General features: G+C 46.6%; 1 protein-coding gene across 1 annotated transcript in view; it reads left to right on the top strand.

Moving 5' to 3' along the window:
* HYDIN (HYDIN axonemal central pair apparatus protein) overlaps positions 1 to 12,985 on the top strand; it is a 2,443,906-nt gene that overhangs the window by 1,211,284 nt on the left and 1,219,637 nt on the right. The window contains exon 55 of the mRNA XM_030205004.1: positions 7,711 to 7,863. Coding sequence (XP_030060864.1) covers positions 7,711 to 7,863 — 153 coding nt within the window. The remainder of the gene's footprint in view (positions 1 to 7,710; positions 7,864 to 12,985) is intronic.

A 12,985-nucleotide genomic window follows, 5' to 3' on the forward strand; every position in this document is an offset into this window, starting at 1 on the left:
GAAGTAGATTTTCCCCAAGTCCATGGCCTATGGAGTTTCTTTAAGGAAGCTATCCAAGCCTTTTTAAAACCCCGCTAAGCTAACTGCTTTTACTACATTCTCCGGCAATGAATTCCAGAGTTTAATTACAAGTTGAGTAAAGAAATAGTTTCTCTGATTCATTTTAAATTTACTACTTTGTAGCTTCATGGTGTGTCCCCTAGTCCTAGTATTTTTGGAAAGAGTAAACAAGTGATTCGCGTCTACCTGTTCCAATCCATTCATTATTTTATAGACCTCTATCATATCTCAGCCATCTTTTCTCCAAGCTGAAGAGCCCTAACCTCTTTAGCCTTTCCTCATAGTGAAGTTGTCCCATCCCCTTTATCATATTCGTTGCCCTTCTTTTCACCTTTTCTAATTCCACTATATCTTTTTTGAGATGCGGTGACCAGAATTGCACACGGTATTCAAGGTGTGGTCGCACCATGGAGCAATACAAAGGCATTATAATGCCCTAATTTTTGTTTTCCATTCCTTTCCTAATAATCAGTGGCTTAGCGGGGGCGGGGCGGTGGGGGCGGTCTGCCCCGGGTGTCAGCGGGTGGGGGGTGCTCCGCTCCCGCTGCTCCCCTTAAAAAAAATTTGTAACGTGGAGTTGTAGGCAGGCAGCGCCTCGCGTCTGCCCTGCTTGTAAAAGAAGTAAATCCATTCTCCTCGTCGTCGAGCCTTCCTTCACTGAGTCCCGCCCTCCTCTGAGGTAACTTCCTATTTCCGCTAGGGCGGGGCGGAACTCAGTGAAGGAAGGCTTGACGATGAGGAGAATGGATTTACTTCTTCTTTTACAAGCAGGGCAGATGCGAGGCGCTGCCTGCCTGCATCTCCGCGTTACAAATTTTTTTTTAAAGGCAGGGTGGGAGCAGGAGAAGCTGGTAGGCGGGTCGGTTTGGGTGGGGGGGTGTCCAGATGGGAGAAGGGGATGGATGGGGTGCCCAGATGGGAGAAGGGGAGCCCAGAAGGGAGAAGGGGATGGGTGGGGAGCCCAGATGGGAGAAGGGGAGCCCAGATGGGAGAAGGGGTTAGGTGGGGAGCCCAGATGGGAGAAGGGGAGCCCAGAAGGGAGAAGGGGATGGGTGGGGAGCCCATATGGGAGAAGGGGATGGGTGGGGTGCCCAGATGGGAGAAGGGGAGCCCAGATGGGAGAAGGGGATGGGTGGGGAGCCCAGAAGGGAGAAGGGGATGGGTGGGGAGCCCAGATGGTTGAAGGGGTGCCCAGATGGGAGAAAGGGTGCCCAGATGGGAGAAGGGGATGGGTGGGGAGCCCAGATGGGAGAAGGGGTTGGGTGGGGAGCCCAGATAGGAGAAGGGGTGCCTAGAAGGGAGAAGGGGATGGGTGGGGAGCCCAGAAGGGAGAAGGGGTTGGGTGGGGTGCCCAGATGGGAGAAGGGGAGCCCAGATGGGAGAAGGGGATGGGTGGGGTGCCCAGATGGGAGAAGGGGAGCCCAGATGGGAGAAGGGGATAGGGTGGGGAGCCCAGATGGGAGAAGGGGATGGGGTAGGGGCTCTCAGATGGGAGAAGGTGACTGGGATGGGGAGGCAAGGGGATTCTCAAATGGGAGAAGGGGGCTGGAACTGGAGTCTGAGAAGAGGCCATGCCTGGAGCTGCTGGGACAATGGGGCATGCCTGGGTCAGGTGGGAGAATGGGTCTGGGGCTGAAAAGGGGGGCCCTAATGCTTGTGGATGAAGAGGGCTGAAAAGGAGGGTAGGTGGGATAAGGGGGCTTGTAGTGGGACTGGGGGCTGAAAAGGGGCAGGGGCTGAAACCGTGGGGACTGGGGGCTGAAAAGGAGACAGGGAGAAGTGGCTGGGGCTGAAGCTCAGGACTGGTCAGAGAAAAGGACTGGGGTTGAAACTGGGGGCTGAAAAGGGGACAGGGAGAAGTGGCTGGGGGCTGAAGCTCGGGACTAGTGAGAGAAAAGGGCTGGGGTTGAAACTGGGGGGCTGAAAAGGGGACAGGGAGAAGTGGCTGGGGGCTGAAGCTCGGGTGGTGGGATAGTGGGACTGGAACTGGGGGCTGAAAAAAAGGGGCAGAGAGAGGGGACATCCTGGATGGATGGGAGAGGGAGGGCAGACCCTGGATGGATGGGAGGGCAAATGGTGGATTGAAGGGGCAGAGAGAAAGGGCAGACAGTGAATGGAAGGGGGAGAGAGAGAGGGCAGACAGGGGCAGATGGTGGATGGAAGGAGCAGAGATAGAGGGCAGATGTAGATGGAAGGGGCAGGGAGAGAGGGCGGACATTGGATGGAGGGGACAGCAGAGAGGGCAGACACTGGATGGCAGAGAGAGAACAAAGACAGATGCTGGATGGAAGGAAGACAGTGGAAAGCAGAAACCAGAGACAACAAACTGTAAATAAAATATATATTTTTTATTGTTTTTGCTTTAGGATAAAGTAGTATTGTAGCTGTGTTAATAAATGTTTATAATAGAACATGTAAACAAGGTAATCTTTTTATTGGACTAATTTTAATACATTTTGGCTAACTTTTGGAGAACAAAACCCCCTTCCTCAGGTCAGGATAGGATACTGTAAGCACTATACTGTATTGACCTGAGGAAGGGTGTTTTGGCCTCTGAAAGCTAAATGTATTAGTCCAATAAAATGGTATTATTTTATTTTCTATATTTGTTTTATTTCTATTTGTTAATTTATAAAGTGGTGATTGGTTCAAATTTACATCTGCTGTCTTTATATGTTGCACAGTACTATGAGACATTTTCTGTTTCTGTGGTGTTGCATTGTAAGCAGAGTCTGGCACCTTGGGGGTTCAGTTTAATTTTTGCCTAAGTAGAAAGTTTATGATTACTTATTCTGTAGTGGATTAGGGTGTTTCTGTGTTTGTGAAAAAGACATGGCTTTCAGTTGGCATTGACTGTGCAGGATCGACGATCTGTACTATTCTGTCTGGTTTAGTTTTACAATAGGTGAATTGATGTTCTAGTGTTCACTGTAGTGTTTAAGATGCTTTCCTTTTCCTTGTGTGACTCGTAGAAATGACTGCTTATGGTATGGTAGAATTGCTCTATAGGTCCTGAGTGTTTTGTATTCTCGGTATGCCTCGTACTGGATTTGGGGGGGTGTAAAAAATGACCGGCCCCGGGTGTCAATTACCCTAGCTACGCCACTGCTAATAATACCTAACATTCTATTTGCTTTCTTAGCCACCACTGCACACTGAGCAGAAGGTTTCAATGTATCATCATCGATGACGCCTAGATCCCTTTCCTCCTAATGTGGAAGCTTGCATTACATAGCTATAGTTCAGGTTCCTCTTTCCCACATGCATCACTTTGCACTTGCTCACATTAAACGTCATCTGCCATTTGGATGCCCAGCTTCCCAGTCTTGTAATGTCCTTTTGTAATTTTTCACAATCCTCTTCTGATTTAACAGCTTTAAATAACCTTGTGTCATCAGGAAATGTAATTACCTCACTCCTATCTCTAGATCATTTATAAATATGTTAAAAAGCAGCGGTCTCAGCACAGACCCCTGGGGATCCCCACTATCTACCCTTCTCCATTGAGAATACTTATCATTTAAACCTACTCGCTGTTTTCTATCTTTTAACTAGTTTTTAATCCACAATGGAACACTACCTCCGATCCCATGACTCTCCAGTTTCCTCTGGAGTCTTTCATGAGGTACCTTGTCAAATGTCTTTTGAAAATCCAGATACACAATATTGACTGGTTCACCTTTATCCACATGTTTGTTCACCCCTTCAAAGAAATGTAATAGATTGGTGAGGCAAGATTTCCCTTCACTAAATCCTTGTTGGCTTTGTCTCATTAATGCATGCTTTTGAATATGCTCTGTAATTTTGTTCTTTATAAAAGTCGCTACCATTTTGCCCCGCACCGATGTCAGGCTCACCTGTCTATAATTTCCTGGATCTCCTCTGGAACCTAATGAGTTGTATGAGTTTCTGACCCTTTTTTAAAAGCTTTTTGACCCTAAGGCCTACTTACTAACCAAGTCTAATTCTATAAGAATATGCCTAGATTTAGGTGTTAGAAAACAGCCTATTCTTTAAAGAAAAATAGGCACTTACTTTTCTTTATACAATAATAGCGTAAGCCATTTTACACATACACCGACTTTGCAGGCACAGACATTTACATCAGCTCTAGATGCTTCCATGTAAATTGTAAAAGAACATGTATAGATTATAAGATTTTATAATCTATGCATGGAAGTGTGTCTTTGTGCTTACACTTAGCCTTTGCGAACATCCACCTGCAAAGTATGTGCCATCATATCTTACAGAATACTGCATAGCTGAAATATGGTCATTTACACATGTTAATGACTAGAATACCTGCAGTTACGTGTTCTTGTTTCATAAAATTAGGTGGCTTTTTATAGAATTAACCCCTAGAAGGGCAAATATATAAACTATAAAATGGAAAATATCATAATACCTCAGAATTTCTCCATGACGTGACTGCACCTTGAGTATTGTGTACAGTTCTGGTTGTCACATCTCAAAAAAAAAACAGATAGAAAGGATCTGGAAAATATACAGAGAAGGGGAGGCCAAAATGATAAAAGGGATAGAACAACTCCCCTAAGAATAGAGGCTAAATCATGTAGAGTAGAATAGGTAAATGGTTTTTTATTTTTTCATAAGGTACAAAGACTAGGGGACACTCCATGCAGTTACTAACTAGCACATTTTCATGTAATTTTGTTTATTAATCTGTAACTTGTCTATCTTTCCATTACTAAGCAAGGTGCAATAAACATAAATAATCAGATCAATACATTAAACAAATTCATACCCACCACCCTAGTTGCCCGCTATTTAATGTCACCTGAGCATTCCCATTTTATTTTGCTCCCATTTTATTTGTTGTTGGGAATAAGGGCCTCTTTTTCTAAAATATGCTAGCAATTCCCGGCATGGCAATGCTGACAAAGCCCATTCACTTGAATGGGCTTCATTGGCATTGATGCACGAGAATCGCTAGCACAGTTTGGTAAAAGAGGACCTAAGTCCCTTTGAATGAACCTGAATATATTGTCCCTTACATGGAAACATATAAACAGAGAGAACAACAGCAAATAAAGACTATACAGCCCATCCAGTCTGCCCATTCATACCATCTATTTTTTCTTCCTGTCCCTTAGAGACCCTATATGCTTATCCCATGCTTTCTTGAATTCATATATAGGTTTTGTCTACACCATTAGGCCATTCCATGAGTTCACCATCCTTCCATAAAGAAGTACTTCCTTAAGATTACTCCTGAGTCTACCCCCTGTCACCTTCATCCTATGTCCCATCGTTCTAGAGCTTCCTTTCAGTTGAAAGAGATTTGCCTCCTGTGTATTTATGCCATGCAGGTATTTAAATGTCTTGTCTCTATCTCTGCCACCTTTCTTCCAAAGTATACATATTGAGATCTTTAAGTCTGCCCCCATATGCTTTATGATGAAAGACCACAGACTATTAGTAGCTGTCCTTTGGGTCAACTGCATCCTGTTTATATCTTTTTGCAAGTGTGGTCTCCAGAATTGCACACAGTACTCTAAATGGCATCTCTCTAGGGATTTATACAGAGACACTATCATCACCATCACCTCCTTTTTCCTGCTGACAATTCCTTTCTCTGTGCACCGAAGCATCTTTCTGGTTTATGCTGTTGCCTTTTCTATCTGTTTAGTCTTCACTGCATTATCTATTCCTGGGAGAGGAAGGAGAGCCTTTCTTGTTTTCACATTCCCTGACTGTTTCTGTGTTATTGTTCCTTCTGCAAATCATGCCAACCCTCTGAACCTTTTCCTTTTTCTCTGCACCTCTCTCCCTCCCTTTTCCTCCCCACTAATTAACTACTTGCCCATTTGAACAAAACCTCCAACCTCCTTAGGACCTTCACTGCCATGTCTCCTGATTACCTCCCCCACCCCTTCCCCCCCAAAAAAACACTTTTCCCTTGTCCTGTGTTACACAAGTGATCTACAGCTCTTTGAGTCCTGATGGCAAAAAAAACCAAACAAACCCAAACAAACAGAAACTGTTAGTCCCCTTTCATCATATGGTACAGTAGTCAGGTTATCTTCCTAAGCCCTATACTGAAAGAGCACTTGATCAGAACTAAAACAACAGCAAACCCCCATTACTTATGAAAAAGAAACACTGAAGCATTCTCCTAGGCTCTAGAACACCCATACATCCTCTATTAGGAAAATAGATTGAGCTGGCCTGTTAATAGATCTCTGTTTATAAATTATACATTAATACATTCCTTCCCAAACCTGTCCTGAGGATCCCACAGTCAGTTGCATTTTCAGGATATCTACAATGACTATGAATGAAATGAATTTGAATACATTTGAAATCCAGTATATGCAAATTCATTTCATGCATATTCATTGTGGATATCCTAAAAATCTGACTGGCTCTTCGCTACCCAGGATAGACTTGAGAAGTTCTGCATTATTTTACCTTGGATCCATATGCAGAACACATAAAGAACCTCATGAAACACTGAATTTGGTGGGTGTTGTTCCTTACACATGCACAGCCTATGTTACTTTTCTCCAGCCTTCTATAACTGGCAGTGCCGTGCAGCTATGGCAGGTTCTCCAGCAGAATGCAGTACTTTAGTCCTGAAGGCAATCCGTGAATGCAGAGTCTCTTGTAAAATACATATAGGTGCCCTTTTACTAAGGCACAGTAGGCCTACCATAAACTGAAAGAGCACTACCGCAGGACACGTTGAAGCGTCTTGCGGTAGTGTTCTGCATAGCATGTGCTAGTCCCATGTTGGAAAATATTTTTTATTTTCTAGAACGGAAGTCGTGTCTGGGGGCGGAGAGTAGGCATGCCTGTGCTAATCGGGTAGCGCAGACACATTACCACGCACTACCCGATTAGTGCAGGAGTAGTGTGGGAGCCCTTACTTGCTCCTAAATAATGGAAAAATTAGCATGTGGCCATTATAATAAAAAAAACCTAACGGCCATTTTACTGCCTTGCTAAAAGCGGCTGCAGAGTGTGGGAAACCCATTTGCTGACAGCAGCACTGGCTACTTTTTAGAGTGGTTTAGTAAATGGACTCCATAATTTGCAAGTACATACATTAGGAACAGCCATTTTATAAAGGAGTGCATTTTTTTTTAAAGGAGTGGCATCACTTGGGCTTTCAGTGTATACATTCCAAATTTGCAACCTATGCATGTATTTTATGAAACTGGAAATCCAGAAGAGCCAACTAAGGAGCTAAGTTTAAAAAGATTAATTTTTGGATGTTTAAAGTGGCTTTATTTATGTTTATTGAGAGTTTGATGGATCGCAAAATTTTGGTGTGGTAAATCGTACAGTCAGCCCTATAGCCAGCCAAAAGAGAGCACAATTGGCCTTTCAATCAGTTGTACAATTGGCCTTTCATTCAGTTGTACAAACCCCAGGTCCAAATAAGCAGCCAGCTGACACTGAAGCTTACTTCCACTTTGGTGTAAATGCCATCTAGATTTCTTAAAGTATACATTTATTGCCATTGCAGAAATGGAAAAATACACACATACTTTTTGGTCCCAGTTAAACCATGCCCACAACATGCCCCCTTCTAAACTGTGCGCTGCAGAACTACACACTATTTATATATGTAAATGTGCAAGTATTCTAAAATAACCTCCTAAATATCTGTATCTCTGAACACAGGTGGCCAGTCTCAATCTACTGCATCACAGAAGTCGTAAACGGCGCCAAAATATGAAGCCTAAGACCCAAGTCTTTGAGATGATGCCTTATGCTGGAGTACTTTTGCCAGGGCAGAGAATCAACGTGCAAGTGAAATTTATGCCCTTGGAAGAGGTAAGACTGGACAAATCTTTGTACTGGTTAATTTAGCTGTTTCATTATACTGGACTATAGGGGTACTTAACTCTGGTCCTTAAAAAGGTAATATAACAGGCCACCTAAGGGTCAAGGCTAAGTAGAAATCTGTTTTTAGCCTATTTTATAATATAAATCATTTTTTATTAAAATGTAAACAAAAGATATTAGTAAAGAAACCAGAAAAGTGTACATATGCAGATTTCATACAAAGTGAAATTCCACTAAACTCCCACCCCCACCTTCCAATAAAAATCAGAAGCAAAGGGAAAATAGCCAGGCTTTAACAGACTGATTAAAAAACCCCAAAAGAGACTTAGCTGACCCCTTGTAGTCCATCCTATCCCTAGTCTATTTTATAAAAACACAAAGGTGCCTATCCTGCTTATTTTCGAAGGAGGGCGGCCATCTTCCGAAACAAATCGGGAGATGGCCGGCCTTCTCCTAAGGCCAGCCAAATCGATATAATCGAAAGCCAATTTTGGCCGGCTTCAACTGCTTTCCGTCGCAGGGCCGGCCAAAGATCAAGGGGGCGTGTCGGCAGTGTACTGAAGGTGGGACGGGGGCGTGGTTAAGAGATGGCCGGCCTCGGCCGATAATGGAAAAAAGAAGGCCGGCTCTGACGAGCATTTGGCCGACTTTACTTGGTCCTTTTTTCTTCACGACCAAGCCTTGAAAAGGTGCCTGAACTGACCAGATGACCACCGGAGGGAATCGGAGATGACCTCCCCTTACTCCCCCAGTGGTCACCAACTCCCTCCCACCCCCCAAAAAAATTTTTTAACATTTTTTTGCCAGCCTCTATGCCAGCCTCAAATGTCATACCCAGCTCCATCACAGAACTACGCAGGTCTCTGGAGTAGTTTTAGTGGGTACTGCAGTGCACTTCAGGCAAGCAGACCCAGGCCCCCCCCCCCCCCCCCCCACACACCTGTTACACTTGTGGTAGTAAATGGGAGCCCTCCAAAACCCACCCGAAATCCACTGTACCCACATCTAGGTGCCCCCCGTTACCCTTTAAGGGCTATGGTAGTGTTATACAGTTGTGGGTAGTAGGTTTTGGGGGGGGGGGGTTGGGGGTCTCAGCACACAAGGTAAGGGAGCTATGCAGCTGGGATGAATTTGTGAAGTCCACTGCAGTGCGTGCCCAGTTGGTGTCCTGGCATGTGAGGGGGACCAGTGCACTACAAATGTTGGCTCCTCCCACGACCAAATGGCTTGGATTTGGCCGGTTTTGAGATGGCCGCCATTAGTTTCCATTATCGGCGAAAACCAGTGGCGGCCATCTCTAAGTGTTGCGATCTCTAACGGCAGGCCAAATGTTGAGATTTGGCCAGCCCCGACCGTATTATCGAAATGAAAGATAGCCAGCCATCTTGTTTCGATAATACGGTTAGGTATGCGGCTTTAAGGGGCTGTCATTACAGATGGCTGCCCTTATAGATGGCCGCCCCCGTTCGATTATACCCCTCTATATGTCTTTATAAAACACTAAGGGGTCCTTTTACTAAGGTGCACTGAAAAATGACCTGCGGTAGTGTAGATGTGTGTTTTGGGCGCGTGTAGAATTATTTTTTAGCACACCTACAGGAAATGCCTTTTTTTTTTTTTTGCCAAAAATGGACATGCAGCAAGATGAAAAATTGCTGCATGCCCATTTTGGGTCTGAGACCTTACCACAAGCCATTGACCTAGCAGTAAGGTCTCATGTGGTAACTGGGCAGTAATGGTCTACATGCATCAAATGCCATGCGCCAGAAAATAAAAAAATATTTTTCAGATGCTCATAGCAGATGCGCGCCAAAATTGAAATTACCGCAAGGGCCACATGGTAACCGGGTGGTAACTCCAATTTGGCGTGCGTTCGGCACATGTAGGCGCCTACGTGTCTTAGTAAAAGGGCCCCTAAGGGTGAAGAAACTGGATTATGAATACAAGTCTGTTTACAGGTGTACCATTTGAATGGGAATATTTTCATCCCAGGCATCTTAACTATCTTATACATGCCCACCCACCTAAGCTGCCCAAGCCTTTTCTTAGGAGTCTGCTATTACTCCCCCTTTGGTTTCTGTGGAGGGAGTTACTCCGTTTTTGGGATCAAGATCCTCATAGTAGTGTTTTCCTACCTTTGGTAGGAAAAGCAGAGTTTATGTCAAGAATGGAAAATGTGGCGTTTAGTTGGTGGAAAGCTCGGGGTATTCTTTTGGTTGAACATCTGATATGGGGGTATGGTTTCTTTTTTACTTTTTCAGAATTACAACAAAGATGGTCCTTTGGCCCAGCAGATCAATATGCCTATATATAACTGTCACATTATCCTCAATTCTTTTTGTCCGGACAAGGTGACAGCGTTTTTTTCGGCTCTTCTCGTTTTTTGGCCCAGGAACAAGAGTCTGACGAATTTTTTCTTTACTTTTTCTATTTCTTTTAAATTTTTTTATTCCCATAGTTTCCTTTAGTGTTTTTTGGCCTATTATTAAGTTTACTTTCTTTTCGACACGGCCAGCCTTTAGGCTGCGCGGTAGGGTTTACCCCTTTTTGTGTCCTTCACTTTTTTGGCACAGTTGCATCGTTTGATTTCGCCAAAGCCGTTCTTCCTTCCATGTCATCGAGGACACCCAGCGGCTTCAGACGTTGTACTCGGTGCAACCAGACCATCTCAGGTACCGATACCCATGTCTAGTGTATCCAATGCCTTTGGCCCGACCATACCCCAGCCGCTTGTAGTCTGTGTCTTCATATGAAGAAACGGACTCAAGCGTCTCAATAAGCCCAGCGAGAAAAGCTTTTTGGGGCTCGGTCCGGTCCCTCGATGTCGACAACGACATCGGTACCAAGGTTGGCGGCATCGGAGTTGACATCAAGAGGAGCATCGACGTCGGAAGGAGAGGTAATGGCTGCCCCGAGACCACCACATGCTGGGAGCAGTGAGGCATCGAGTGGGTCTCCACCTGCCTCGAGGCCTCCTGTTATGCAGGCCCCCCAGGATCGACCTTCGTCGGACCTGGCCCCGAGGAGATGTGAGGATTCCACGTCCTCATCGGTACCGAGGAGTCTCGATGATGGGCATCGAACGAAGGCTAAGAAACACCATCATCGTTCTTCTTTGACACACGGTGCCGGGAGCTCCGGGGCGTCAAGAGAGTCGGCACCCGAGAAGTGTCAGCGTCAAGAGGACCGCTCCCCCTCTATACAGGAGGTGCTGATGCGTCGATCTCGTGGCAGCCTGATACCTCCTCCCGAGCCTCAACAGATTCTGAAACCGGCTGCTCCACCGACCCCGCAGCCTTTTCCAATGGCGGCTCTTGATGAACGCATCTGGGCCCTGCTTCCAGAGCTTCTGGAGAGATGGCTGTGCCAGTCTGCTTCGGTGTTGGGGGTGCTTGTGCCTTCCATGCCGCCGGCGGCAGCGGCGTCTGGCCCTTCTCCTGCGACGAGGTCCCCAGAACGTCGGCTGCCACCCGGGTTGACTCCCCTTCGACGTCGGTGAAGGAAGCTTCACCGCAGTCTAGGCGGGCGTTGACTTCTAGACATCGCCATCGAGGACATCATTCCTCGATGTCGAGGCAGGCTGAGTCTTGGAGTGCCCTGAGGGAGGTCTTATCCGATACTGAAGAGAAGCGTTTGTGGGAGTCAGAGGAAGACCCCAGGTATTTTTCTTCTGACGAGTCCTTTGGGGATTCCCTCTGAACCTTCCCCTCCACCAGAAAGGAGACTATCTCCACCGGAGAGTCTGTCCTTTACATCTTTTGTCCGGGAAATGGCTACGGCTATTCCTTTCCCTATGGAGGTTGAGGATGAACCCAGGGCTGAGATGCTTAAGGTCCTGGATTATCCTTCTCCACCTAGAGAGGCTGTGACGGCTCCTCTACATAAGGTACTGAAGGAAGTCCTTATGCAGAACTGGTCGTTCCCTCTGTCTGGCTCCGTGATCCCGAAGTAAATTGAATCCCAGTATCGGATCCACGGTGAACCTGGATTGATGAGGTCTCAGTTACTCCACAATTCCATGGTGGTGGACTCCGCCCTCAAGAGAGCCAAGAGTACTAGGGACTATGCCTCAGCACCCACAGGCAGAGAAGCTAGGACTCTTGATTCTTTTGGAAGGAAAACGTATCAGACCGCTATGCTCGCCCACAAAATTCAGTCTTACCAACTCTTCACGCGGAACTCAGTGAGGCAACTGTCCAGCTTGGTTGATGCACTCCCTCTGGAGCAGGCCGAGCCTTTTCACCAGTGGTCAGGCAGCAGAAGGCGTGTCGTAAATTCCTGGCCAGGGGTACATTGACACTTTTGATGTAGCATCCAGGATCGCTGTCCAAGGTATAGTGATGCGCAGACTCTCATGGCTGTGTGTCTGTGACCTGGATGATTCGGTCCAGCAGCGGATGTCGGATGGTCCTTGCCGGGGGGGTAACCTTTTTGGTGAGAAAGTAGGGGATCTAGTTGACCAGATCAAGAAGCACAATGATGCTATGGATTCTCTCTCCCGCCGGGCGTCTTCTGCTACTACCTCCTCATCTAGGATGTTTTTTGGAGGCAAGAGGAATGCTCCCTATTCCTATGCTAGGTGTAGGTACACTCCTGCTTTTCGGCAGCCTGCCCAGGCTCAGTCCCAGCTCACTCATTCTCGTCAACAGTGTGCGCCTAAGACCACTGCGTCTCCCCAGCAAAAGCAAGGGATGGGCTTTTGACTGGATCCAGTCCAGCATAGCCTCAGTAAACGTGTCCGTACCGGACGACTTACCGTTTGTGGGGAGGTTAATGTTTTTTTCACCAAAGGTCCTCTTTCTTTTCCTATGCAGACCCTGCTTGAATACACTTGTCAGAGTCTGGTCTCAAGACGAACTCCGTAAGAGTTCACCTTAGTGCGATTAGTGCTTATCATCGCCGTGTAGAGGGTAAACCCAGTGGCGTTTCTAGGGGCACTGACACCTGGGGCGGATCGCCGATGCGCCTCGCCCCCCCCGGGTGCAGCGCCCCCCCCCCTGAACAGCGCGACCCCCCCCCCACAACGAAATAACCCCCTGGGTGCAGCGCGACCCTCCCAGCGAAAGAACCCCCCCGGGTGCACGCCGCCTGGGGGGGGGGTGCCGCGCGC

Source organism: Microcaecilia unicolor, chromosome 5, assembly GCF_901765095.1.
Source record: "Microcaecilia unicolor chromosome 5, aMicUni1.1, whole genome shotgun sequence".
Lineage (NCBI taxonomy): Eukaryota > Metazoa > Chordata > Amphibia > Gymnophiona > Siphonopidae > Microcaecilia > Microcaecilia unicolor.